The sequence below is a fragment of the Dromaius novaehollandiae genome, chromosome 25 (assembly GCF_036370855.1).
Source record: "Dromaius novaehollandiae isolate bDroNov1 chromosome 25, bDroNov1.hap1, whole genome shotgun sequence".
NCBI classification, from domain to species: Eukaryota; Metazoa; Chordata; class Aves; order Casuariiformes; family Dromaiidae; genus Dromaius; species Dromaius novaehollandiae.
The window spans coordinates 186632-213766 of record NC_088122.1 but is presented as its reverse complement, the minus strand read 5'-3'; the positions used below and the strand labels follow the sequence as shown (position 1 = coordinate 213766).

Genomic DNA, 27135 nt, shown 5'->3' with positions numbered 1-27135 from the left:
GCAGTGCAGCCATGCAGCGCATCTGCCTGTGCTGCCTGCACGGTGGACATGTGGCTCCATCTGCATGTCCCTCTTGCTATTTTAGGAACCAAGTTTCTGAGGGCACCTGCTGGGGTTAGGGACAATGTGCAGTCCTGATCCTGTGCATGCATGAGTCTCCTGTGCCCTGGTGCTTGTCATTGAATGCTGTGCATGCACTGTTCTGCAAGGGAGCCCTGGAACAGGTGGATTCTCCCAAGTGTGTCTGTGTGCATGTGGGGGAAAGGCAGCATGCCCACTCACCTGGGTGGGAGCCAACCTCCAAGCCAAAGATGCTGCCTGCAGCGTGACTGTGTCGTGTGTCATCCATCCCTGCCATACACACGCACACCACCACCCCTGCAGCCCTCTATGCTGTTGTAGCTCGCGGACCTGTTGTTTTTCAGGTCACTGCACTCTCAAATGGATAGCAGCTTCTTGCTATTTTCCCTGACATGCGTCACATTACATTGGCTTTGTTTGAAGCCAGCCCCTCTGATCCTGTCACTGACAATAAGGAATCGTCCCTCACTGCTCCTCCTGAGCTGCGTCCTGACACGGTTGCTCCTGCAGGTCATGTTTGGGGGGCGGGGGGGGGGAAGGGTTAGCTCTTTAGTTGACATGACCACCTCCTTGCGAAGATGGGGGTCAGGCTGGCACTGAGGCTGCGGTGTTGATGCTGCATGAATAGCTGGTCACAGCAGTCACGGCCACATTTCTGCTGGGCTGGGTGGCATCTGGCTGCATGCTGCAGGTCAGCTAGGTGCCTCTGTGGCCTGGGGTGGCAGGAGGCAGTGCCACACACCTCATCCCACCTCTGCTCGGCCGAACCCTGCAGGACCCTGGCCCCACATCCAGGAGGCATTGGACGGCCTCTCCCCTCAGCCAAGGTGGGACATGGCACAAAATGTCCTCTGAAAGGGGAGAGGGGCAACCAGGGGGCTCTTTCTTGGCTCTCACACAATTGCCTTGGTGTTTGGCTGATCCTGTTGTAAGGCAAACTGGGACCCAGGATGCCAGGGTTTATTGCAGGCCCTGGCAGAGAACTTGGTAGATATACTGGTTACACTGGGCCAAGAAAGGGCAAATGGGAACTAAGACACTTCTTCCGTAGCAGCTGCAGAATTGGTGGTCTTAGGTAGAAGGAAAAGGAAACAGAGAAGCCAAGATTCCTGGGATTTATTCACCCTGCATTTCTCCTTCTGTATTTCCTGGGGTATCTTCTGTTTCCGTACTTATTGTTCAAGAATGGTGTAATTGTCCAGGCACTTTTTCTTATTATCACATGAACTGTATCATCCGAAAGAAAGGGATAATGAAGAGCAAGAAATTATTAAGCCTTCTCTTTCCTTTGGGGAGGGCATGACAGGGGAGGCCACAGAAACCTTCACAGGTGTGAGTGGCTCAGGGAGACCCTGTGGGCTGACCCCAGGGATGCATTGCAGCCAAAAGCAAATCATTTCCATGCCAGGCATGTTTTCAATACCAGGCAGTTGTGTGCTGAGGTGCCCCTATCCTCCTGCTTTGGACTGTGAGCCTCACAGAAGGTTGATGTTTTTGTGTTTCCCCCAGGGGACAGGAAGCTCTTTGTGGGCATGTTAAATAAGCAACAGTCTGAGGAGGACGTGCTCCGGCTCTTTGAACCCTTTGGGGTCATTGATGAATGTACAGTGCTCCGCGGACCTGACGGTAACAGCAAAGGTGTGAACCCCTCTGTGTGTTGTGCCCCTTTCTCCCTGCTCTTCAGGTCATGCTCACCTGCCTCGCTGCCTGTGCCTCTCACCTTGCCCTGGAGCACTCATCCTCCAACCCATCCTTTGGAGGTGGGCTAGAGGAACCTGCATCCCAGCCAGACATGGGGAGCAGGGCAGGGAGAGTTATCTGCTGCAAGGACAGATTGGGGAAGATGGGATGAGACCTGGGTGACAGGAGGGGAAGCAGAGAGGGATGAGTAGCTGAGTTACCAGGATCACTAGTGAGCCTGTTGGCTCAGTCTGGATCTACAGTTTGAGATGTTTTCACTCACAATTAGGAGTGCATGAAGAGTTTGGGAAAAGGGGGTAGTGTGGGGAAAAAGTAGAGATGGTGACATCATCTACAGGATGTATTACTGAAGTAACGCTCTTAGCCCCTTCCAGTTTTTCCAGGCTAGGGTACTTGGGATGAGTCAGCCTTTTTTGTCCCCCACTTTCTCAGGGTGGTCTCCTTCACCCTGTCTGAGATCCAGATACTGTGTCCTGCCCGGCTTTGCAGGCGGCAGCTTCACAGCAGCCCTGTCACTGCAGTCTCCTGTGCTCTTTCTGTCCCTTTCCAGGCTGTGCTTTTGTAAAGTTCTCATCCCACACAGAGGCTCAGGCAGCAATCCACGCACTCCACGGCAGCCAGACAATGCCCGTGAGTATGAGGCCAGGGTACCTACCCTCTTCCCAATCCTCTTTCCCATCACCCTGTGGAAAGGAACACCCAGCACTGTTCAAAAACCACAGGTTCAACTGCAGTTTCCATCTGGTTTTGCTGATGGCGGGGTGGGGTGGTGGTGGTGGTGGTGGTGGTGGTGTTATACTCATGCTCTTGTCTTTGGGAACCATCCTGTCTCCTGGGCTGGTGTGTGTGTGTGTGTGTGTGTCTCTCTATGTCTGTCCAGACTGGCAGTGACAGCACTTATGTTTATAAAGGCTAAAAAAAGAGAGCCAAGGACTGGGCCATGTATCTATCTTGGAGACAGCTACCTGGAATAGTTCAAAATAGAGCAGGGTGCAAGCTAACAATCCAGCAATGTGAACAGTGAGGGCTCCAGTGCCTGCGCACGCTCCCCGGCCTTGTTATCCAGGGGGTACGGGAGGTCTCTGGGGGCAGGCTGGGTGTGAGTGGGAGTGCCTTGTGCATTGTGTGGGGTTGTGTAACTGCAGCTAGCTGGGCCCTCTCGTGCAAGCGGAGCTGCAGTTGTGATTCATCTCTCACAGTCTCTAACCCGGATTGCAGCAGCCTGTGGGCAGGACAGTGAGTTGCTGCAGCAAGGGTATTTGCAGCTGCCAGGACCTGCTCTGCCTCTCCCGCCAAGCTCACGGTGGTGGAAAGATAGTCCTCGTGCCTGACCGTTGCCTGGGTATTCCTGGCTGCCCCCATCCTGACACTTGGCGAATGCAGCCAGGCATGTACGCACCTGCTTGTGCAGCTGTGCCAGACCCCAGTGTGTGAGGGGCAGGGCGGGAAGGGGAAGGGATGGATGGACAGATGGATGGATGGATGGGGAAGGGAACAGCCCCGGTTCAAGGCAGCTCCTGAGCACTTTCACTCCAACAGTCTTCTGCCCCTCTTCCCGCTCCTCTCTGCTGTCTGCTCTGCCCCGTCCCACCCTGCCTGACTGCCACTCTCCGGCTGTCCCGCCGCCTCCTCTCCCCCTGCCTCCTCTCTCTGTCTCCTCTCTCTGTGCCTAGGGCGCCTCCTCCAGTCTAGTGGTGAAGTTTGCTGACACAGATAAAGAGAGGACCCTCCGTCGTATGCAGCAAATGGTGGGGCAGCTGGGGATATTCACACCATCTCTCACGTTGCCGTTCAGCCCATACAGTGCCTATGCGCAGGCTGTGAGTATCACGTGTGTGTGTGGGGAAAGGTTGCCCTCTTGGCTATGGGGCAACACTGTACCTGGGCTGGGAGACCACAGACAGGGTCTCTGTAGCAAACGTGTGAAAGCTTCCTGGCACCTGGGAGTCATTCCTGGCTTCGGTTTCTCAATCGGCAGCTCATTCCCTGCGCATTTCTCTCCTGGAAGGGTTGGCAAGAGAGAGCTGAGACCTTCTCAAAGTGAGGCTGGATTTCTCTGGTGTGACGTAGACTGGCGGAGGTGTCTGGGAACAGGCCAAGCATGACCAGCATGTCTTGTTTTTGTGGACAGCACAGAGCCATGATTCCTCAGTGAGGTCTGCCAGACATGGCAATCTGCCAGCTTGTGAGCTCTTTTGTGTCCCTGGCACAAATGTCTCTCTGCTTCTGGACCACCATGAGAACCCTGGGCCCAGCTTCACATGTTTCTTTCTCTGCTGCAATTCTCAGGAGGGGCCCAGTGCTGTCCTTGACTCCCGAGGTTTTCTCTTTCAGCTAGTGTGACTGTAGTTTGCCGGATGCTGGAGAGGGAGCTGTGGGCGGCAGAGGGTTGCAGATGTTTTAGCTATCTGGCTCCTTGTCTGGTAAAGCTCTCTGTGCCTTCGATCTTAGTGAGGGAACTTCATTGTCTTGAGGTGATAATAATGATTCCCATTGATGTTTGAGGCAGATCCCAAACTCAAGAAGGCCCTGCTCAGCTGTGGTGGAGAAAGCACCATCTTCTGAGTCTTCTCAGTGACTGTCATCATCTTCAGGTCTCTCTGCTGCCAAGTATTAAGCCCATGAAAAATGGCAATTGCTCAAGGCCGTAAGGGATCCTTGTGTCAAAAGAAGGAACTTCAAGTAGGTCCTTTCCTGGAGGGCAAAACAAACCTATTTTTCCCACATATCTGTGGGCACGGCTTTTACTTCTGGCTCCAGGGGCAACTCGGTGTGTCTCTGTTCAATCTCCAAGACAGAAAAGGAACTGTCCCTCAACTATTGGCCATTTCATCTCAAAGAACCCCCCCCCAGAAACACCCACTGCCAAGAGCAATTTAAGTGTGTAGCAAGAGCATAGGCTAGCAAGGGAAAAGAGGCGGTGAATATGAGGGCCTGTACTGGTGGGGAAGTTTGGGAACCCAGGGTAGCATTTGTCCGGCAGACTATTTGATTTCTCTGGTGAAAGGAGGCTGAGAATGGTTTCACCATTCTGAGCAGCAAGGCTGCCAGCAGAAGTATGATTTAAAGCCCTTTCTGAACAGATGACAGTATCTCTTTTGCCAGGGCCAGTCACTTATGTCCAGCCCTGCCATCCATGAGCCAGCTGCACCTGAGGGCTGAGGTTGTTGGCTCACTGGCTCAGTCAAGACATGATCGTTCTGGTGTATCTTCTGCTGCCATAGAAATGGCACTGACTTGTGCATGGTGTGATAAGGAAGGAGGCAGGAATGGGCCGTGCAGTGAGGTCATGATGGCAGAAAGTGCTTTATTAGCTCATGGCCTGGGGTGTCTCAGGAAGGAGAGCAGCAAGACCTTCTGGACTCAGTCTTTAAGTGCCTGCCTCACCCCTCCAATCTTCAGAAACTCCTGTTGAGGACAAAAAAAGAGAGTCAGGCCTTGGCTGCGTGCTTGCTTATCTGCATCTTCTTTCTCCTTAGTTGTGTCTGTAGATTTGTCACCTCCTCTCTGATTCTAGCCTGGCCTTTCTCCCTTCCTGCTCCAGGACTTTAGTTTGGCTTTCCCCTTGACTCAGGGCTCAGCTTGTCTCCTGCCCTTTCAGTTTCCTTCCTCCTTTCCCATTTACTTTCCACTGATTGTGGTTCTCTCTCCTTCTTCCTTCTGAGCCACCACCTCACACCTCTATTGTTTCTTCTCCTGTCTCATCCCAGTCTTCAGTTTCCCATCCTCTGGAGGAGGGATCCTGGCCAGTTTTCAGATGCATGCAGTGTCACCATCATAGGGAGACAGTACCAGCCCTTTGAAAGGCCCCCAAGATCCATGGAAGTGGGGGCAGAAGGGAGGCTTTTCACTGCCAATTCTCCTTACAGCTCCTCCAAATGTCCTGTCACGGGCTCTCCTGGAAGCTGGGGTCCCTGAGGAGCCAGGGCTCAGGGCATCTCTGACATAGCTCGTGCTTCCACAATGCAGGGCTTGGCGTAGGCAATGCTGCTCCCAACGTTGCTCACAGGCCCAGGAGATGCAGCTAACAGTTATGTGGCTGGATTAGACTGAAAGGAGAGAGTGCTGTTAAGGTGAACTGGTGCATCACAGGCACTGGTTCTTATGTTTACGTTTTAATGTGCCATCATTTTTCTCTCGCTGTCCCCATGGGATTTGTTGCCTCTCCAAGTCAATGCGGTCCCAGAGATGTCACAAGCATGATGACAGTCCCCTGCCTGGGACAGAAAAGAAGAAAAAGTTTGGGGCCTGATTTTTGTTTCAGTTGGATGTTTTTAATTTATACTAAATGCATTTTCCTTAAAAAAAACTCAAAGTAAATGTAAAATAATGGCAAGCTATATGAGGTCTAAAGTTATCCTGAGCTATTCAGATAAAATGCATTAATTGAAAAATATTCAAACCGTGTTTGTTATCTGATATAGTTTGAAAGAAAAATTCTTACCCTTAGCTTGGAAATATGACTGGCTAAGCATCTGGAACCAGTTTATTTAAGTGCTAAACAAAGTTTTGATCCCAGGTGCCTCTTCTGCAATGAAAAGAGACTATATTTCCTTCATTTTTAGTTTATTCAACAAGTTGAATTCAGTGATTAGTTCAGATGAAATCATGGAACTGATTGGGAGCTGAACAAAATAAATCAGTACAAAAAGGCCTGGAATCTTAAAGAAACAGCCAGTGCAATTTACTAGCTATATATAATGCTTGAATATTTCTTGTGTTTCATAAATTAGTTAGTTCTAAACACAAAGCATATTTTGTTCACCACCACTCCCTTTTTTTCTGTTCTTATGATTCATTAAGGGACTTTTATTTAACAAAAACAATTTCAGAATGTTAGGCTCATGCATTTGCAATCAAATGCCAGTCTTTCTCCAGCCAGATCCTGGCACAAAACAAATAGGAGGGAAAAAAAATTAAAAAAAAGAATATTCATCTAGTAAGCAAGAAACGCATTGGTCCCTGCATCTTGAAATGGGGAAACCGTGAAGATAAGACTAGAAGTATGAGCAGATGGTTTGTAACAGGGACACCACCTGAGCAGGACTTCTGCGCTTTCTGGAAGGCCATGTTTTGCTGTAACCCTAGCTCAGGGTGAGCCACCCCCCCTTCAGCAGGGAACTGCTCCAGAGACAAACCAAAGGTGAACAGATGAGATGAAGTCGGGGCGTTTGCACGCTGGCCTCCAGCAGCAGCAGGACCCCTGTGTTGCAGCATGCCCAGTGTGCCCCCCAGCCTCGCGGTACTATGGGCCTCTCACAGCTCCCAGCACTGCCACGCAGAGCCAGTGCTGCCCCAGCTGCTCTGCTTGCACCAGCCAACGGACACAGCCATGGCGCGGTGTTGGGCAGTCGCTCTTTTTAGATAACAGCAATGATTAACTTCAGGGTGAAGGGATTCAGCGAGATGTGCACGTTCTGGAGTTACCAGCTCCTCCAGCTGAGACCTGGGCCAAACTGGCTTACTGACTCAGCCTGTTGCAGACAAGGCAGGGTACATGGTGCGGTGCAGTTGTGGTGCAACAGAGACAGTGAGACACTGTAGTGAACGTAAAGAGGACCTGTGTTTTGCTTGGTTTTGCTGCTCCCCCACCCTGTCTCCTCCTGTGGAGTTGCTGTTTCCAGGCAGCTGTGTCGATGCCTCTCCTGCTTTTCCTGCTTGATGGTGAGGACGAGGCTTATAAAGGAGCTAGCTAATTTTGCATCCAGAACTAAACCTTTGTTGCTGCTGCATTTTGAGAGCACTTTAATTTAATATTATGCTCCAGAGCACCTACTGACAGCCAAAGGGGTCAAGAAGGAGGTTTTTTTCCTTCTTCCTTCCAACCCTCCTCCCAGCTTCACCCCCTTTCTGCCACATGCCTCTCTGCCCAGGTGGGTGTGGTGGGGAGCCAGAAGGAGCCGCCACCCTCCAGCCAGGGTGCAGGCTGCTGCCTGGGGCAAGACGGGGCTCAGGGAATCCCAGAGCAGCCTTGGGGGGCAGCGCCCGAGAAGCGCGCTGAGCCTGGACAGACCCCCGGATATGCAGCGGGGCGTGGGGCCCTGAGCAAGCCCAGCAGCAGCCTGGTCCCCTTGCGAAGGCTGGGCAAAAGAAGTGTTCCCCAAGGGAAAGCTGCTCGCTTGGGTTGTTCAGTGCCGTGCTAGATGTCAACCAGGAAATGGGGCAGGGCTTTGCGACAGGGCTGTGGCTGGAAGGAATCATCTTTAGCATCCCTTTTGGCAGGCTGACAAAGCCGTGGCCTGCAGCGAGAGGCTGCTGTTGGGTCGCCAGCATGCCCCTTTTCCCGCCCCATCTCCACTGCAGGAGTCTTCCAAGCAGGAAGGGCCTCCAGCGCCATTCTGATGCTCTCATGGATGGCCCAGCTTGTAGTCAAGAGGCAGCAGGAGACCCCTGAGGCTGCTGGCTTCTGGCAGGAGGAGAGGGTCTGGGGCGGGTGGAGGGCACCCAGCTGTGGCTCTGGCTTTTGCAAGAGGACCCAAACTGAGCTTCTCCGCCACCAGCGGCAGCTGTGCCCCACTCCTGGGGTCTGCCAAGCCAGCCCCAGGCAGGCGGGGCTGGCTGGCCCATCGCGGCAGGCGGCCCCGGAGGAGGACATGGCTGCAGGGAGCTCCAGGCCCACTGGGGGAGCCAGCCCTGGCCATGGGCTCTGAGATGCTCCCGGGGCCTTGACCATCTGTGGCCCTGGGCCATGTGTGATCCTGACCACACGTGGCCCTGACAGTGTGTGACCCTGCCTTGCAGCTGATGCAGCAGCAGACAACGGTTCTCTCCACCTCCCACGGCAGCTACCTGAGCCCTGGCGTTGCCTTTTCCCCTTGTCACATCCAGCAGATCGGTGCCGTCAGTCTCAACGGGCTGCCAACCACTCCGATTGCTCCAACATCAGGTGAGAGCCTCGTATGGGCCAGGACACAGCGAGTCCTTCATGACCAATGAACCCCCTGCCCCAATACAGCACAGTGCTTGTACAGAGAAAACAGCTCCCCATACCCCATCAGGCTCTTGCCAGCCAGACAGATGGAGGGAGCAGAAGCTTCAAGGGACCTTTACTCATGCAGGATCCCCTTTTCTTCTTGCTCTGCAGGGCTACATTCACCTCCTCTCCTGGGAACATCAGCCATGCCAGGGCTGGTAGCGCCCATTTCAAACGGATTCACTGGAGTGGTGCCATTCCCAAATGGCCATCCGACTTTGGACACAGTTTACACCAATGGCCTTGTGCCATACTCAGGTATGGACAGCTGGAAGAAAACACCCAGAGACTTCAAGAACTGCAGTTAGCTCCTTTTTTCTGGATCCCCACACAGAAGACTTTCCTTAGCCCTCTACCAGCCAGGCATGGAGACTCACTGAAACATGTGCGCGCAATTCCCTTTGCTGTGCTTCTGACTCCATTCTTCTTCTTTGCAGCCCAGAGCCCTTCAGTAGCAGAGACTTTGCACCCAGCCTTTACAGGAGTTCAGCAGTACGCAGGTAACAGCTTCCTTCCTCTCTCTTAGTTCCTAGTGTAGCTGACCAGTTTCTCAGATAAAGTTTGTTCTGTCTCCTTGGAACACAGCTGTGTATCCAACCACCACCATCACTCCAATCGCACAGAGCATTCCTCAGCCGCCTCCCATCCTGCAGCAGCAGCAACGAGAAGGTGAGGATCAGGGTGGGAATGGAGGGGTAGTGGGGAGAGGGAGGGGTGGCTAATGGAGCTCATCTTCTGCACCATAGAGTCGATGGAGAGGAGGCAGCACTGATCCTTGCCCACTCTAATCCTTTGCATTGGAGCTGGGTTACAGAACCAAGCTTGGCTTTGCAGTGAGCAGACTGTAAGGAGACAGAAGATGCTGGTCATGCAAGCCTCCAGAACTCATCACTGGTCAGATGCCACTTAGAGCAAAGCTGACAGCAGTCAGTATAACACCAAGCTTTGACACCAAAGTGTAGAGTCAAGGCCTTCCCTATGCAGGCTGGGGAGAAGAACACCTTCTCCTCCTCTTTGCTGATGCTAGAGCCACACTGGTAACAGTCAAACCAGGCTCTCCATGGCACCCTCCTCTCTCTTCAGCTTTCCCAGCCTCAGAGTTTGTTTTTCAGCTTATTTCAAAATTCATCTGGACAGAATTTGGAGCTAAAGGAATCTGTCTGCTCCTGCCTCACACAGCAGGTGCCAGGAAAGGGACAGCTCCCTGTGCTTATCAGGCTCACAGGGACCAGGTGAAGGACTTGGCAGGACCAGGTCAGCTCATAAGTAGGACGTATGGTAGTTCAGGAGATTTCCAGTTGGGGCTGTGGCTCATGGGTCGAATGCAACCACTGCATGGCTGTGGGCAGGGAAGGCTACCTCTGCAGCTTCCATGTAGAAGTGCGTGCTGCTCTGGGCAGTGCTGAGCAGGGGTGGGAGAGCAATCAAGAAGGAGCTGTCACCTCATCTGATTTCTTTCCAACAAAACAGCACCCAGACACTGCTAGAGAGTTGTCATGCCCAGCACCCCACGTAGGAACCAGGAAAGCTACGACAGTCAAATCTGCTCTCTAGAACCTCTAGTTCTGCATATTGCCTCCCACATGCTCTTGAACAGCCCCTAGAGCCCTTTTCCTTGGACCAGTGATTGAAAGAGGCCAGCAAGGGGAGGTTAAGACAGACAGAGGCAGTGCTGGGGTTCTCCTCCAACACTGTGCTTTGAGCTGAGTGTATTTCTCTTCCTCTTTCCTTTGGGGGCTATCTGTGCTTGATCCCTCCCCATTGCCCCCATGCCTGCAGGTCCTGAAGGCTGCAATCTCTTCATCTACCATCTCCCTCAGGAGTTTGGAGACAATGAGCTGATGCAGATGTTCCTGCCCTTTGGCAATATCATCTCCTCCAAGGTGTTCATGGATCGTGCCACCAACCAGAGCAAGTGTTTTGGTGAGTGATGATGCCTCCAGGCAGGAGAGCATGGCAGATAACTAGGACACTCATGCATATGGCATGGAGCCAAGAGTTATTGGCCATGCCTGTGTCCTGTCCTTCAGGTTTTGTAAGCTTTGACAACCCATCCAGTGCACAGACTGCTATCCAGGCCATGAATGGCTTCCAGATTGGTATGAAACGTTTGAAGGTCCAGTTAAAACGACCCAAGGATGCCAACCATCCCTACTGACAGCAGCAAGCAAGCAGGAGTCACTTCTGCAGCACAGGTAAAGCTGGCACCCTCACAGCACTGTTTCTGTGTGCTGCCCAGGGTCAGGGAACTGCAAGGCTAGCTGCTCCCTGAAGGGATGGGGAGCCAAACACAGTAACACAGATGGCAGGACAGGGGCCTTGCCAGCAAGAGCCCAGCCTCACAGTAACCAAGGAAGGTGGCCAGGACAGGCTTGGAGATGGTAGCCAGATTCAACCAAGAGTCCAGATCATCAGGCAATTTTGTGGAAATGAGGAAGGTCCAAGGTCAATCCAGGAAGTCAATCTGCAGGTCAGGATCAGGTCTGGTGAGGGTAACCAGGGTCAAACATAGTTCAGTGATTGCCAGGCAAGTCCACAGTGATGAGACAGGTCCGAGGTCAAGCCAGGAAGTCAATCCATTGGGTCGGGGTCCAGATCAATAATGTCCATAGCCAGGCACTGGCATGATTGTGGCTGAGCTGGAGATCAGCACTCCTACAACATAGCTCAGGCAGGGACTGAAGGCCCCAATAGCCAGAAGGGCTCAGATCACCTGGCTTCACCCATTGTTTTCCAACCCCTCCCCACATTTGTTCATCTTTCTAACAAGGTTTTAAAACCCAAAACCCAGTTTTGTTTTTCGCTAGGGCATGTAAGGGGCAACCACATGATTCACAAGGATCATAGAAAAGCAGATCAGAAGAAAATTAGCCCTTGAGGCAGTCATGTGAGGGTGTCCTCCTGCTTTGTTCAGGGCAGTCCTGGTGCAGCAATTCAACACAGAGAAACCAAGCGACCCCACTTCAGATGGGGCCAATCCACTGAAAGTAGGGCAAGGAAGGGCCACGGCTGGAAATGGTTCAGTGTCCTTCCTGACAGCTGGCTCCTCTTTGCTTGACTTCCCTGTGCTGGAGGGTTTTGTCACAGTAGGCCCATGGAAGGGTTTGGAGCAAAGAGCTCAGCAAAATCTGTACTGGGGTCTGCAGAGCCTGTAACCATGCCTACACAATTGTACTCAGAATGCTTGCTACAACATCAGCTGAGCCTTGGATGGCCTCCTCTGGTGGCCACACTATCAAGAGAAGCTTATCAGCCTAAGTGAAGCCATGGAGGGCCACAGAAGAGCTGCCTGATGTAGGAGCTGGCTGTTAAAGTGTTAGCTTCTGTCAGTCACCAGACTTGGAACAAGGCAATGGCTGCTCTTCATCCCTTCTAAATGGGGCCATATTCCTCCACATTTAAGAAGCAGCAGCTCAAAGCCTGAGGTTTGCACATATGTCCTCCTAATCTCCCAATTCCCCCACCCCTTTCTGTTCAGGTGAAGGGAAAGTCCAGAGGAAGAATTTCTGCTTCAGGTTGATTTACAGAGGCCAGTAAATTTATGAACTCTTTTGACATCACCCCTTTCTTTCCTCTGCTCCTCACCTACCCACCCCATCTGCCTTCAGCCCGCCTCCTCAAAAACATGAAATTGAAGGGAAAGCTCAATGTCTGCCCAGCAGGAAGATTTTTGCCACAATGGACTCACATATTTGCTGCTAATGTGGTACGTAGCAAAGGGACCAGAAAATCAGCAGACCCTGGGGACCTGAAGCTCTTCCTCTTGGGGTATGCCTGGAGTACACAGCCCAAGAAAACCTAGTGGTGTGTCTCTAGGTTACCACAGTGATGTACGGGACCTTAGCCACCCCCACCTCATCTCCTGTCCCTTTCATAGAGAAATATATTATATATATATATATATACACATATATATATATATATATATATACACACACACACACACACACACACACAGAGTCTCTATTTTTTTTTTTTAAGTGACTCACAGGACCAAACTTTTCCATTCAGAGACTGACTCCTTGCAAGAGGGGTTGGAAGCAAAGGGTTTAACCTCTGCAACAGTGTCTCCTCAGCAGGCACTGCAAATAGGCCTGAACATTTTGAGAGGATGGACAAAGAGCAAGGGATAACACATCTCTCTGCTCAACATTAGCAAGAAGCAAGGAGAACGAGAACTACATACCTCCAGGATTGGGGCACAGCCAGCTACTCAGCTCAAGAGTCACTCACCCACCAACCTTAGCACCAGCTTGGTTAAGGATCTCAACAGCTCTCAACAGCTCTCAGTCTTAACCTTCCAAGGGCTTCTGCAGACCAAGCTCCCGGATATTGGTGCCAAAGCCTATTCTGAACGCTCCCAGATTAGGCTGAAAGCACAGGAAATCCCTTTACCTACAGGAACTGTACTGCCTCCGCATGCATGGCACAGACCCACGTTTCATAGCTCTCCATGGTAACAGGGAATTTTCTTGATCAAGGCAAGAGAAGATGAGAGAATGCGAGCAAACACCATCTCCAGAACAGAGTGACAGAAGCCTCCCAGGGGCTACACACTGCCTCCATGTGTCGGAAATAACCTAAAGCTGGTTAGCAGGCATTTCCAACCTCCAAACCGAACAGGACATTTTCTCCCACAGAATTTAACAAGGGGACTCGCCTCTTATACCCTCTATGAAGCTTTTCCAAGCAGACACAAGAAGGATAGTATGACAAAAGAAGGCTGCTCTGTTTTTTTCTTCCCCTCCAAAGGACAGATTATACAGTATGCAGCATATATAGATATAGATATATATATGTACACTTAAGCACAGAGCATAGTTCAGAGCTTGATTAACAAACATCCCTAGAGTGGGGGAGTCTTACTGACAAGGCGCATCCATTTAACAACTTGAAATAGTCCCTTTAAGTTTTACCAAAATACAGAAAAAAGAAAAGCCTTCTGAATAATTAGTTTCAATATTTCAGAGTTTGATAAGGTACCAAGAACATTCCTGTGCGTGTGCGTGTGTGTAAACATGAACAGAGGGTTGGTGGAGAAAGGTCAATGCAACTGATACTAAAGAGAGATCTGAGGACTTCAGAGGACCTCAGCCACTTCTCATCCTCCTCCAGTTTCCCTTTGTTCAGATGTCTGTGGCCCAGTCCTTCAAGTACATTCACATCTCCTCAACCACCCCTCTGTATCTGAGCCTGAGAGTTTATGAGAGAGATGGATGAAGCAGTGGAGGTCTGTGTGTTTCTATAGTCCATGTTTACTGATTGTAAATACCATTTTTATACTTAACATCTATTATGTACGTGATTTGTATAATGTATTTTATTTCTGCTACAAGTAATTTCATGAAGTTTAAACTTCATCTAATTTTGAACAAAAAAGAAAATGACCAACAAACACAAAATGGGAAAAAAGGACTTTGGAAAGTCTAGGTCAAGCCGGTTTAAAATAAGCATTTATAATCAGTTTCTTCCATCACAGTTACCGATGTGACTGTAAAATGTTACAGGTGAGATACAAGCTTCGTCAATGTCAAATTCCTCGCTCTGGTCTAAAAAAATCTTAAATTTATTTAATAAAAGTTTTACTTGCTAAGTAATTTGAGGTTTTAATTCATGTATTAGTTGCATCTGCTTTTAGATAGTGCTTATGCTTGAAGACAATCAAAGACTTGAGGTGAGGAAAACCTGTTTCCATTCAGCAAATCACCTGTGCAATCAGTTAAGCATTTCACAGAAGGATGGATGACAGAGCCTGAGTCCTATAAAATACAACCCTGCCTTACTCTGTACACCACAGTGTCCCAGGTCTCCAGAAAGGCTTTCTTTGGATTTTTATTCCAGTCATAGGATCTGATCCCAAAAATGCAAGTTTGTTGTATTAGTCCAATTGCAACAGATAAGTTCACCAGCCCAACTCTAGCAGAGCAAAACACAAACCAGGCACAGCTGTTGTGTGCAGATTCCAGACTTCTAAGAACTCCTGAGTACTTTGTACTGAGAGAACAGAACTGGTTCTCTCAACAGCATCGTGAGGGGACTGGGGGGAGAGAGAGAAGAAAAAAAAACAAAAAGAGAAAGGCAGAGCTCAGCCCAGCAAAAATGGAGAGCAACTGCACAAACTCCCTTTCCCTGCACTGCAAGTGAGGAGCACACTGGGATTAGGAGGGAACAAATGCCATTTGCCATAGCTGTGCATTGGTGCAAAAACACCAATTTTCCTGGGACTTTTCCAAGAAGATGCTTTGAAAGCCTTATTTAACAGTGCTAGAGAAAAGCAGAACATGAGAGGAGAATGAAATATAGGATTACCTCAACTTTTGATGCCCCTTTCTCCCTGCACCAACAACAGTTCTGTGGTGCCTGGACCATAGAGTGTTTACTGCAAACATGAGGAGCAAGCAGGTGTATGTGTGCATTTAGGAGGGGTGGGTTCAAACTCCAGAGGGGATGTAAATTGCAGCAACTTCCTACCATTTCCATGTAATTCCACAGAAAGCTTTGTCAGGTCAAAATCCAAGGTCTATGATGTAGACAGAAGCAGCGATACATCCAGCTAGTGCCTGTTCCTATGCTGTGAATAAAACATACCTGCAACTAAAATATACACACTTGCAACCACACATTATTCCTACTTCAGACCATAGAAGTAATCAGAGTGAGAACTCAGGCCACACTGACATCTCTTGCAGGCACAAAGTTTTCATGTTTAGTTCAGAACAGGATCACACTGGATCTAGCACCTAGCACTCAACAGAGCAGGGAAGCAGGGGGCATAGTGTCCCTTCCCCAGAAAACAGCCTCACACAAACTAGAACATTGCCTCTCCTTGAGAGGGGATGCAGCCACACTACCAACTCCCAACCTGCTTTCTCTCTTCTTGAAAAAGATCAGCAAAGATTGAAGAAACACTGAGATCAGCAGGTCTCTGCACACTCCATTTTAGTCCTACTTCCCCTTGCACAAGCCTGGTTTAATACCTGCCTGTCCCCAGAACTTCCAAACCTGTTGACGAGTTTCTACCAAATGTTCAGCTCTCAGAGACTCTTGAAATTCCTTCAAGATTCATGGGGGAGGGAGGCAAGGGAATGGCACAAAACCACCATCTTCTCAGACAAGGAGCCCATAGCAGATCCTTTACCCAGCCCCAGGCTAGGAGGATTCAAGCAGGGGCTGCTTTTTCTTAGCCTGTAGAACTAATGAACCATAACACATACCCATAGCAAAAATATGTTATGGAAGAGTTCCCCTCCACATCCTTTCTCCTGTTCATTGCAGGAATCAACAATCAATCTTTGTATTTATAACAAGAAATCAAGAGCTGATTTAACAGGTCCCCTGCAGTCTGCAAAGGTCTGCCAACACGCTCACGGAAGCCAAGTCAGCAACCTTCCTGCACAGAAGAAGCATCAGCATGTGACACCAACACACAAAAAAACATATTTTAATTAAAATACAGGTTAAAATGCTATTAACAGGAGGTGAGGAGGCTCACAGAGTCCACAAAATAATGAGGTGGAAGAGCAAAATGTCCAGGGAATGTACAGACATTTACAGATCAAGAACAGAAATATACACATTTTAGTAATGAATATTTTGTAACCTGCTAGCCAGGGTTTCTGCAGCTCCCAGTCTAACAGAGAGGCTCTATCCCAACTCCTCCTGTTTGCTCAGCAGGCCTAAGTGGGAATTGCAGTGGGAATTGCAGTTTGCAAAGGAGTGAAGAGCATCTGAGACCCAGCTGCCCTTTTCTCCCTCAGCTCCAAGCTGTGCTCAGATCAGCAGAATTTCCAAAGACATTAGAAAAGGTGAAGAGCCTGGTTTAAATGCCTGGCAGTTTCCATTTGCCAAGCCATTTGTGGTTCCATCTCAAAGGCACATCATTACATAGACAAAGCTCTCGGACCAAACCAACACTACTCCAAGTGCTCTCTCACAACATGCAGCTTGGTTTCCTCTCATCTCCCCAGATCCTCTACTGTCTGGGGCCACAGTAACCATAGCTAGGAGGAGGTGCCAACAAATTAGTAGCTGGCCCTTGTTCTAACTTCTGGATAAATCTACATGACCAATTCTGGAAGAGCAATTTAGCATTGGAAGGTTCATGTGAAACAAGCAGAGAAGACTAGGGACTAGAGAAGACTGATCAGAGGACAGAGGTGGGAAACAGAGTGCAGCACTCCTAGCAGGACAGCTAAACCTCATGCTGCAGGGTAGCAAGCCTCTTCCCTCTGGGGACAATCCCTCTTCATCTTCAGCCTGGCCACTATAAGCAGGGGTTCCTTCCCCCCTCTCCAGCCCCTAACCACAGCCTTGGCACACAGAAGGCAAGGCAGGTTTCTCCCAAACCCAGCATTGGCTGAGGAAGTAGGAGACTGAACAACTGGCATGTCACTTTCAGTAAGAGAAAAGATGGAAGACAGGTGGCAAGAGCTGGGTCAGGTAGGCCAATTCTGCAAGAGGAGAACTTGTCCAGAAGTCAGCAGTCAGGAGCTTCTCTGCCCTTGGTCAAGGGTCCTTTGTGGGATGGAGACTCTCCCACACGCACGCACGCACCCCCTAACTACACCAGAGCAGTGTTAGGAAAGCAAGAACCCACCAGACGGCAAAAACAGCAGTCTGACAAAGTGCCAGAGCTCTGCCAGGCACACTCACGGTCTTGGATGCAGCATGTAAGGCAAGTCTGCTGGGATACAAGGCTTTCAAGTCTTCCAAGGCCCCATATGCAGCCATGGAAAATTCAGGATCCCCTGTGGTAAGCAGATCAAAGACACAGGACTGGAAATACACATCCTCCACCTGCAGAACGCGGCGACATTGTTCAGCAGCTGTTTCCACTGTGTACACCTGCTGGGAGCTGGGCCAGAGAGGGCTGGATTTGCTCAGCCACAGCCTGTGCTCCTGAATCAGCTCATTCTTGGGGCAGCCATGTAGGCAGAGCTGAAGGACGGGGCTCTCCTCCGAGAGATTCAAGGTCTCCTCTGGCACACGAATGGCAAAGGTGAGGTAATGGCCCACCTGGCGGATGATTACAGTGCTGCCAATGTAATGAGCCTGGATCTCCACTTGGTTGGAGTCTGGCTTCTCCAGGATGCGCAGACTGCTGGCTCCCTCCTGCTGCCCACCGTTTCGCGTGCCATCATTGAATGCCAAGGGCAAGTCCTCTGTGCTAGCCTGGTAGACCTTCTGCTCTGTACATCCCTGGTAGCTCTTAAAGATCAGCGTGATCTGTGCAGAAGATAGGGCAAAAATGGCATTCAAGTGGATTAGAACTCACTGCAGAACTACTTTGCCACTGAACCTAGGGCTTAGACAGTGGATTCACTACAGGACCGCTGCTTACAGCAAGACCTCCAGTCCACTGCTACTAAAAAGCCACATCCCCTGTCCTCCTCCAACCCTCCAAGTCCCAACAAGGGCCAAACAACTTCTAATTAGATGCCATACTGAGTCATTCTTGCAAGTTTAACAGCTTGTACCCCTACAGAGGTAGGGGAAAAGAAATGAACCCCTTTAAGATCTTAACTCCATAACCAGTGTATTTTACTGCACAAGGGGTGAGAGTGCTCATGTGGACAAAGAGGCTGACAGAAGCTCCACTCCAGGCAGTGCTCAATTCTCTAGTCACGAATATGGGGTGAGCAATTCTCCCCCCACCCCAAAGGGATGCAGAGAACTCCCTCAAGAGAATCGGCAGGATGCTCATTTGTGCTGGTCATGTGACAGGGAAGAGGTTGGGTCTGGATGGCAAATGCTAGCTTTGCCCTACACCCCAAGCCACACAGCAGGACCACACATGCTCATGTGTCAGACTTTGTAGGAATGTGCATCACTAGCAGCCCATCTCCCCCTCCTGCTGCACATCTGGGGAAGGGCACATTGCCAAAGCTGTGGTTGGGAATGATGAGAGAGAGACCAGGGAGTTTCCAAGGATTAGGAGTCAAGAAGTCTTTTAGAATGACACTGTCTTATCTTAAAAGTGCACACACTTTGTCTGCAGGTCTATCCCACCCAGAAGGAGAGTGTCTGTCACCACCAGCCCCCAAGCTTTCCTGGGTAAACAGCAGTTGTGGAGCAAATAGTGTAGAGAGAGAGAAGTGAGCAGGGACCTGAGAGCAAGGTCCAAAGTCTGCAAGCCCTGAGATTTCTGCCTTACACAGCTCCAGTTTTATCACTGAGCAGTCTGAGGTACACCTTCTCAGTGGGTCAGAGAGGGCTTTTCTGGTGCCAGCTCACCTGCTACAGCCTACGAGGGAGATAAACCTGGCGCACAGAGAAGCAGAAATAGGACTCCTAGAGAGCCCCATCAGGGAAGGGCTGCAGAGCAGAAAGTTCAGTCTTTGCAGCCTTCCACCCAAGCATTCAGCCAGTGGCACTGGAGCCAGATAACGTTTGCCTCATCTTCTGCCAGAGCAGGGGGCAGCACGAAAGTGAAGAGCCTCATTCCTCAGTCTGGACATGCTATGGCAACCTTATTGAAGCCATAAAGGATCTGCAGATGCTCTGGGCTGGGATCCACAAAACTTATGCTTCCATCAAAGCCCGGAGGAAGAACCCACTCTGCTCTTCCACTGGAGAGAGTCTGTGACCCAGATGAACAACTCACCTCCCAGCTGGGAGCAGGGAACTCCACGCAGCTGGTTTCCAGAAAGGGACACTCTTCTGGTGTGCAGGATGCTAGTCAAACCTGGTATGGGCCTTCATTTTGAATACGTAAGAAAATACGCCAGTTTTGAAACCATTAGTAAGGGTTACCACAGGTCTACTGCGGAAACAGGCACTCAAGGTTCTGCTAGGGTTTCAAAGGCAAAACAATGAACATGAAACTCTACATTAGACGCAGAACCTCCAGAACCATTGTAGCAAGAACATCACGTTGTCAAGGAGGGCCAGAACTGACCCCTCAAGTTCTGCACTCCTCTAACATCATCTTCCAGATACAGGACTTGTCCCAGGACACCCCACTCCCCACACTGACATGACTAATACCCACATAGGGTGACCAGGGTGCAGCAGTCCCACAGCAGGGACACTACTAAGCACAAAAGGTTTTTAGTTGTCCTTTTACCTTGCTGGTGGCTGTGGCACTGGATCCAGTCACTACAGGAACGTTAGTGACCTGAACAGACAAGTACTGATTGTCTATCAACGGCCAAGCTCCTTCTACTTTACAAGTCTGGAACTCATCCTTAAAAGTCCTTAAGTGAGGATCTCCAAATAATCCACAGTGGGCAAACTTCTTCTGAAAGCTGGAACTCCTCTCATAATCACATATCTTAGAAACAAGAGGGTCTTGAGTGCCTGGGGCTCTTGCTGATGAGGTAGGTCCATCACTGGAGCAGTTGTACTGGGCAAACAGTTCCTTTATCCTGAATACAGCAGAGTGGTACACCAGGTCTCCTCGGCAGGACTTGGCAGTCTTCCTGGTACACACAGAGTATGCACGCAAGGCAGTGCAGTAATCCACATCCAAAAGCACATCCTCTGGCAAGGCATTGCTAGAAATGGCAGCTATATAGTCAGCATTGCAGCACTGGATTCTGCACTGCTGGCAGTGCACTGCAAGGAGAAAAGGTCATGGCCATCAGTTAGGAATTGAGGGGTTCAGTGGCTCATCTCTTTTACCCCCTAAAGCATATTTCATACAGCAGTCAAAAGAAGAAACATCTCCCGTGAGTGTGTGTGAGCGTGTATGAGTATTTACTAGGCTACTATGCCATGGCTTCAGGAATCTGTCATTAAATTCACTTTGCACTTGGAACTCTTTCTCCAAAGTATTTAATGAGTCACAACTGTCAACACCCTGAGAAAGATAAATTACCAGGAAAAGCAAAAATAAAACAGGCTCCTCAAAACCAGACCAGGTGTTTTTCACACAAGCTTACAGGGTTGGGGGGGGGGGGGTGGAGGAGGAAGTGTCCTATTTAAACAAACTCCATCAACACAGGAAAAGGAAGAGCAAACATTTGGAAGTTCTTCATCTTATGGATACCACACGTCAGTGCTATGTATATGTATTCAGGACAGCACAAGCCCATAGCCATGCTGACATTGTAAAAGCTGACTTCAAAATGTTGGGTAAGAGCCACCGAAATTGGCCAAGTCACAAGACCCACTCCCAATTTTTACTGCTAGGATTAAAAAAATAAACTCATACTTTCTTTGTCATGCATTATAAGTTAATTCCTCAGCCCAAACGAGCAGCTAGTTTACTGTCACCCTACTGAGAGTACACTGGTTTGCAAGAACTCTACAAACTCTACAGTGTGCGTATCTGTGGGCATGCTGAGTAACACGCACCCTTTGATATCTTAAACCAAAGCCAAATTGTTCAAGCTTAAAAAAACCCACGTAACACATAAATCAATACAGTTTTCCCCAGGGATATGCATTAACAATGCGTCAAGGTTAAACCTGGCATGCAAATCTATGTTGATCAGCTGCAGATCCTGAGCACACAGTTTCTGTTTCTCTGCAAGTTTCTCACAGCCATGTACAAAACGTGCTAATGTAATGTATTCAGCTAGGTTTTAATTCCTACATGGTAAGCCTGCTCTCGCACTTCATCACCCCTAACTCAGTGAAGGAAAGAGTTGCCTTCCATCACCACAGTGCAGCTTACTGGTGGCCAGAATAACCAATTTGTCCAGCAGACCTGGCATGAGCAGGGGTTCCTGCTCTGTTCTCAGTTCAGCTGTGAACCCGAGCCTTCTTGTGCAAGACTTCCCAGCCCAAGGCTCGCGTTGTGTGTTAAACTCAGGTGCACAAGATGCCCAAGACCTTACTTGTACGAACAGAAAGAACATCTTAGATTTTAGGCTGTAGAGCAGGAAAAACCAGAGAGATCCACCACCACCACCTGTCCTCGGTGCCCTTGAATGCCAGTCTGCAAACTGTGAAAAACGACCCCTTCCCCTCACAACTTCCAAAGCTGCACAAGAAACCAGCAGCGAAGGGAGCGGCTCACTGCATCCCCAGCCTCGTCTGCCTCCTTCACCCTTCAGCTCCCTCTGTCCGAGCGCCCACCCGCAGACCCTTGCCTACATGCCCGGGCTGGTCTGGGCAGAGAAGGAGGATTCGAGACCTTTTAAAAATAAGGCACCCAGGCAAAACTCCAAACCCGAGGCGAGCTTTTACGGGAACGAACAGAAGTTTAAGGTCCCGAACGAAGCGTCTGAGACACCAACCCAGGCCTCGGGAGAGCCCCGCTCTCACCCGCCTGCCTTGCCGCCACCGGCCCCGGCTCCGCGCTCCTCGCGGCCCGCCCGGCCCCGCCGCCGCCAGGCGCCTCTGTGTCGCCGCCACCCTGTTTTCCTTGGCGGAGCCGCGCAGCCGCCCCTCACCCATAAACGCACCGCCAGGACGGTGCGGCCCCAGCCTCGGCCCCTGAGGGCTCCCGCCGCCGCCGGACCCCACGGCGCCCCCGCGCCAGGCCCTCCGCCCCGAGAGGGCCGCCCCGCGCCCCGGCCCCGCTACCTGCGGGCGCGGACACGGGCACGCAGCAGCACACCGACGCCAACAGCACCATGCCGAGCAGCCGCCCGCGAGGCGACGCTACCGGCGCCGGGGCGAGGCTCTGGGGCCGCACGCCCATCCCGCCATCGACCCCCAGCGCCGCCGCCCCTCCCCGGCCGCAGCACCCGCCCGGCCGCCGGCCCGCGGGAGACTGCGGGCACGGCCGCCGCCCGCCCCACACAACACCGCCCCCGCCAATGGAAGGGCAGCCTGGGACAAATGTTTTGCATATTAATTAAACCGCCGCCCATGAGAAGCGGAATAAAGCCGCCGCGTTATGTAGAGTGAGAGATCCAGCAGCCAATGAGAAAAGGCGAAGCGGCACTCTTCGCGGCCCTATTCATGAGCCTCTGGCCAATAGGAAAAAGCTCCAGAGCGGGACGACCGCTCTGCATGGTCACGGGTTCGGCAGCCAATGGCAAAGCCTGCAGGCGTACGCGGTTTGCGTACTCCTGGAGCGCCAGCCAACCCGGTGTTGCCTGGGGAGGCGGGCGTTGTCCCCGCCGCGCCTCCAGGAGCCGGCGGCCCGGGGGCGGGGCCGTGCCGCCTCCGCCGTCCGGACGCAGCAAGTACCAGAATGGGTCGGAAATGGCCGGTGTGGGCCGGGGAGGCGAGCCCTGGCATGGGATCGAGCGGCCTCTCTGGATGGCGTTTGACACTTTTGGCTGCGTATGCAGGGCAGTAAGTGGAGAGACTGCCAATGCCTGCTGATTCCGGAGCGCCAGGTGTACGTTTCAGGACCTTTCTCAAGAGCTTGCTCTCTTATCCCCACCTGCCTGTTCTGGCTTTCCCAGCAGGCTTGTCTCCATTTGTTGTTCTGGTCACACCACCATGTCAGCCTTTCATCTTAAGGACAACCATGTCATTTTGGTACAGGAGACCATCACCTCAGTGCTGCAGGGAAGTGGCCATACAGCAGCCCAGCATGTGGCAAGGGAGAGCAAGGCTGCTGGAGGTGTTACTTTTCATAAGAAACTAAAAATAAAGCCCTGGCATTGTAAATTAACCCCCTGGACTTTTCATTACAGTAGGGTGATCAGTCACAGGCCATTCTCAAATTCCCCATGGCAGAGAAGGTGCGCATCGGTGAGGTGTGGGAGGTGCCCATCAGTTTTGGGGAGCCTGTGCTTGGAAAGCTCGGCACAGAATCACCCTGTAGATCCTGTCAGATGCTGTGGAGCCCAGTTTCAGAAAGAGGCAGTAAAGTTGGGACTGGAGCAGAGAAACAGGGAGAGGTGTGTGCATGGTGGCTGCATTCCTGCAGGTGGCAGGAGCACAGAGAGAACGTGGGAAATGGGTGAAATGAGCCTTCACATCTTTGCCATGCCACCCAGCACGCTCACCCCAAAGAAAGTGCTGCAGATTTCACTGGCATGCATTTCAGGGGAAGGAAAGAGCCTTTGAACTGATTGAAGGCCAGGAAGAAAAGCAAGATTGGGAAGTTGGGTGTCAAAAAAATAAAAAGCTAGCAATTAAAACCCTAACCCTAACTTGTTAGCATTTAAAAAGAGAAAACACAAGGTCCTGATGTCACAAAGAATTAACAAGCAAAAGCCACCTGCTATTCCTGCAGAGGAAGCGAGGCCTCAGGAATTCTTAACACAATGTTGCAGACGGCTTCTTCATGAAGCCCCAAGCTGTGAGTGCCTCTGGCGCCTCCAGCTAACCGTTCAGCTCCTCTTCTCTGTGCCTGGCCCATCTTCCATCATGCCCCACGCCTGCCCTTTCCCTCCCTCTGTTCCTCTCTTTCTCCCACCCTTAATTTTCCTGCCTTTCCTTCTTGTAATTGCAAGGAATTGCAAGGAGAGGAATGCCCACCTCCTCAGCCCATGACTGGGCATAGGGCGTTGTGTGGCTATGGCCTTGGATGCACCGAGGGCAAGGGAGGCAAGTGACAGCAGTCAGTGGAGGTGAACTTTCCTGAGAATGCAAGAGTAGAATTAACTTCTCCCACTGAGCAGATGCAAGCTTATGTTTCCAGAATTTGTTTTTAATGTGGCCAGTTTCTGGCACATTTTCCTGAAAGATAGCAAGAGGCATACTCCTGCCGAAAGGATGCCAGCCAGCAGTATGCTAAATTTCAGCTTGTTGCTTTATAATAGCCTCAAGCTGGTCAGAGCATCTCAGCAAAATGGTTGTGAGATTTTTTTTTTTTTAAGAAAACCAGGTAAAATAACACCTTTTTTTTTTTTTTTTCGTTTGGAAGTGCCTGTGCTATTTTAACAAAAACCTTCCACCAAAATAGATCAGCCTGTGGCACATAACCAGCATGGAGACTGTTGGCTTGAATAGTTTGTGCTTGCCAAAGTTATAAGGAACTGGAACTTATAATAGGACATACTGAGCATCCTTAACTGTAAATTTAACTCTCTGTGCCTCCTAGAGCATTTTCTGCTTATTTATGAAGAGAGTAGCCCTAACAGACAACATCAGCAGACATCTGTGAAGCTCCATGGTGGCTCATCTTCGAGAGACAAGTCCCTAAGCCAGCAGGGCTTCTTCATTCTATTGCCTGTGGAAGAGCTTGTTGACATTTCTGTCTGTACAGCACATGGCATTTTTTTCCCCGATCCATGGCTGGAAATAGAGCAGTATCAATAAAAATTAAAAGAAGTGTGATTTCAAGGCTTGAAAACATGTCTCCAGTTGTACTAGCAGGTGGTGGCACCTATAAGCCACAGTGCTAACCATAGTGCTGGAAGATACCTGTAGGCATGGGAAATAGATCTGTTGAACTATGGCTAGAATTGCAGCTCACAGGAAATTGCCAGGAATGAGGGTAGTTAGGCAGGCAGGGAGAAGGAGAGAACAAGGATGTTTGGTTCTTAGTATATTACAGAAACACGCACACAAACATGCTGACTGTTAAATTCAGAGGGCTAAATCGTTAACCAGTGTAAGCCCGCAGCAGCTGGGCAAAGGAACAGTTTAGATCTACCAGTCATCCAGGTTTCTGGCCCCCATTGTCATCAATTTCCTGATCACATTTTTGGAGCTATTTCTGAATGCCTGAACTTCTCCACCTCTGAGGAAGGGAACTTTGCAAGGGTCCCACAGCAGCAGTACAATTTCCCCTTTCATTGCACAGCTGCCAGGGCTCAGCTTGTATCTCTGCACCCAGCCCCAGCTCAGCTGCTACAGCTAATTCACCTTTCATACAGGCTCAGCAACTTCCTCTTTCCCTCCTCCCCACCCCAGCACCATCCCAGAGAAAATGGGCTATTTATGAGGGGGCTGGAGGCAGGAAAAAGGAGGGGGGCTGCAAAATATTACAGGGAAAGAAATTCCTTAAGGGTGGAATGCATGCAGGATAAATGGGGCCCTTTATGCTTCCGTTGTATGGCTTTGGAAAGGGAAGGTTCCTTACACTAAGGGGCAAAAACATTACAGCCGCTGCTGGAAATGCAGTCTCCACCCTTAGCTTCACTAAGCAGGGGGCAGCAAGGCAAAACGGGTTTTGCCCAGAAACCCTTTATGACTGGTTTATTCCTTTTAAGTCTTTTTTCTTTCAAGTCCCTGTTGATATGTATGCCACAGCCTGAATTAAAGGCCAAAGGTCTTCTGCTGCCATTTACAGCAGGCAAAGTGAATAGACACCAAGCCCCTGCATCCTTGTCTGTACAGGTGCATCCTGACTTTAGCCCCCCACTCCTGGCTATGACTTTAGGTCTTGGGCTGGTGGCTAGTGCACCTAAGCAATGGCTCCGCATCTGTACATTTCTGTGGAAAACTCCTTTTGAACTCCCCCCACCACGCTGTCCCCAGCAACCTTTACCCCTAGACCATGGCTCTGTTACCAGAGCCTCCAGCAATGGCCATCTCAACAGAGCCATTGCCATCTCTCATTTCCATGCCAACCTGGAAGGCAGTTAGAGGCCATGGTTGTCACTGAGGGGAACCATGGGAAATTTTACCCAAATGCCCATGCAGTTGTCCCATAATGCTGAGCTGTGTTTGTGTACATATGTCTGGTGAAGATACCTTTTTTTGGGGTGGGACTGTATGCGTTGAATATCTGTGCACATGGGATGGTATATACAGGTAGGTGTCTTACATGTGGTGAATGCCTTCCTCTATGTATGCTGTACGGAGAGGGTTCGTGGGTTACAGTGCAGGTACAGGGAATGCAACATGCGCTGTGTGAAGAATGTGCGTCTTTGTGCATGTGCATACAGGCATATATATGTGGGGATACACGCCTTAATTTAGGCACGTTGTTCCCTGAGGTGTACAGCTCCCTCGACAGGAAAGCCAAGAGGCCAACAATTAATGCTGGCAGCCTTCCGTGTTCAGGGATAATAGGAAATGTCTATTAGAGATGTGTAATCAGCCAGTGTGAAGCCAAGTGAGGCTGTAGCACTGAACAAGTGCCTCAAACTTGAACCCACCAGCAGTGCCAGACCCTGCTTTACAGATAGAAGGACACAACTTGTCCCTTTATAGGAATCCTGGCTTGAACTTTTTACCTTCTTCACACCCCAGTTGCTGGGCATGTTTTTGGGAGGTGCGAACTCTCAACAGAAGCTGGGAGGCAATTTAGAGCTGTGATGCAAGCAGCTGGGATGCAGGAGGTCCCAAGGCAGAAAGGGCAGAGAACATGTCTCAGTTGCCTGGGGACATAAGGAAGCAATGTTATATATTACGCTCTCTGTCCCTCTTCCCTGGGTCTTCTCTCCAGGCCTTTGGCTTTAATTCTCTTTCTTTCATCCTGCCACTGCTCATCTCACTCTTTTTCCAAAACCAGAAGCTTCCGAAATTAATCCTGGGGCTGGGGAAGCTGAGAAGTGAGAGTGTATATATGTGTGTGTGTGTATTTTTATATATATATGGCAAGAGTGCATGTAGATGTGTTATACTGTCCATGAACA

General features: G+C 50.4%; 2 protein-coding genes across 7 annotated transcripts in view; one reads left to right on the top strand and one right to left on the bottom strand.

Annotated features, from left to right (window-relative positions):
- The window catches only part of CELF5 (CUGBP Elav-like family member 5), a 40063-nt gene extending 25711 nt beyond the window's left edge, over nt 1-14352 (top strand). For 2 of the 6 annotated variants that reach the window (XM_064497319.1, XM_064497315.1), the window contains exons 4-13: nt 1591-1719; nt 2333-2412; nt 3456-3602; nt 8524-8668; nt 8867-9013; nt 9193-9255; nt 9341-9424; nt 10535-10678; nt 10786-10950; nt 12234-14352. In XM_064497319.1, the coding sequence (XP_064353389.1) occupies nt 1591-1719; nt 2333-2412; nt 3456-3602; nt 8524-8668; nt 8867-9013; nt 9193-9255; nt 9341-9424; nt 10535-10678; nt 10786-10913 (1067 nt within the window). In that variant the 3' untranslated portion in view covers nt 10914-10950; nt 12234-14352. The remainder of the gene's footprint in view (nt 1-1590; nt 1720-2332; nt 2413-3455; nt 3603-8523; nt 8669-8866; nt 9014-9192; nt 9256-9340; nt 9425-10534; nt 10679-10785; nt 10951-12233) is intronic. The other 4 variants (XM_064497318.1, XM_064497317.1, XM_064497316.1 and 1 more) reach the window with 4 other exon arrangements.
- A 1828-nt stretch (nt 14353-16180) lies between these two features.
- Nucleotides 16181-22462, bottom strand: LOC112988077 (repulsive guidance molecule A-like). Its single transcript, XM_026108298.2, has 3 exons — nt 22229-22462; nt 19821-20311; nt 16181-17980 (listed from the first exon to the last, which is right to left on the bottom strand). Exons 1-3 carry the CDS (start codon nt 22344-22346, stop codon nt 17312-17314), a joined length of 1278 nt encoding a protein of 425 aa, XP_025964083.2. The 5' UTR covers nt 22347-22462; the 3' UTR covers nt 16181-17311.
- Between the last annotated feature and the right edge of the window lie 4673 nt (nt 22463-27135).

What these genes read in the sequence shown, in the direction of transcription:
- LOC112988077 (XM_026108298.2), bottom strand. Translation starts at nt 22,346, where the DNA reads ATGGGCGTGCGGCCCCAGAGCCTCGCCCCGGCGCCGGTAGCGTCGCCT. An exon ending in GCCCGTGTCCGCGCCCGCAG is followed by an intron (nt 20,312 to 22,228) that starts GTAGCGGGGCCG and finishes TTCTCCTTGCAG; the next exon opens with TGCACTGCCAGCAGTGCAGA. An exon ending in GTGCCACAGCCACCAGCAAG is followed by an intron (nt 17,981 to 19,820) that starts GTAAAAGGACAA and finishes TCTTCTGCACAG; the next exon opens with ATCACGCTGATCTTTAAGAG.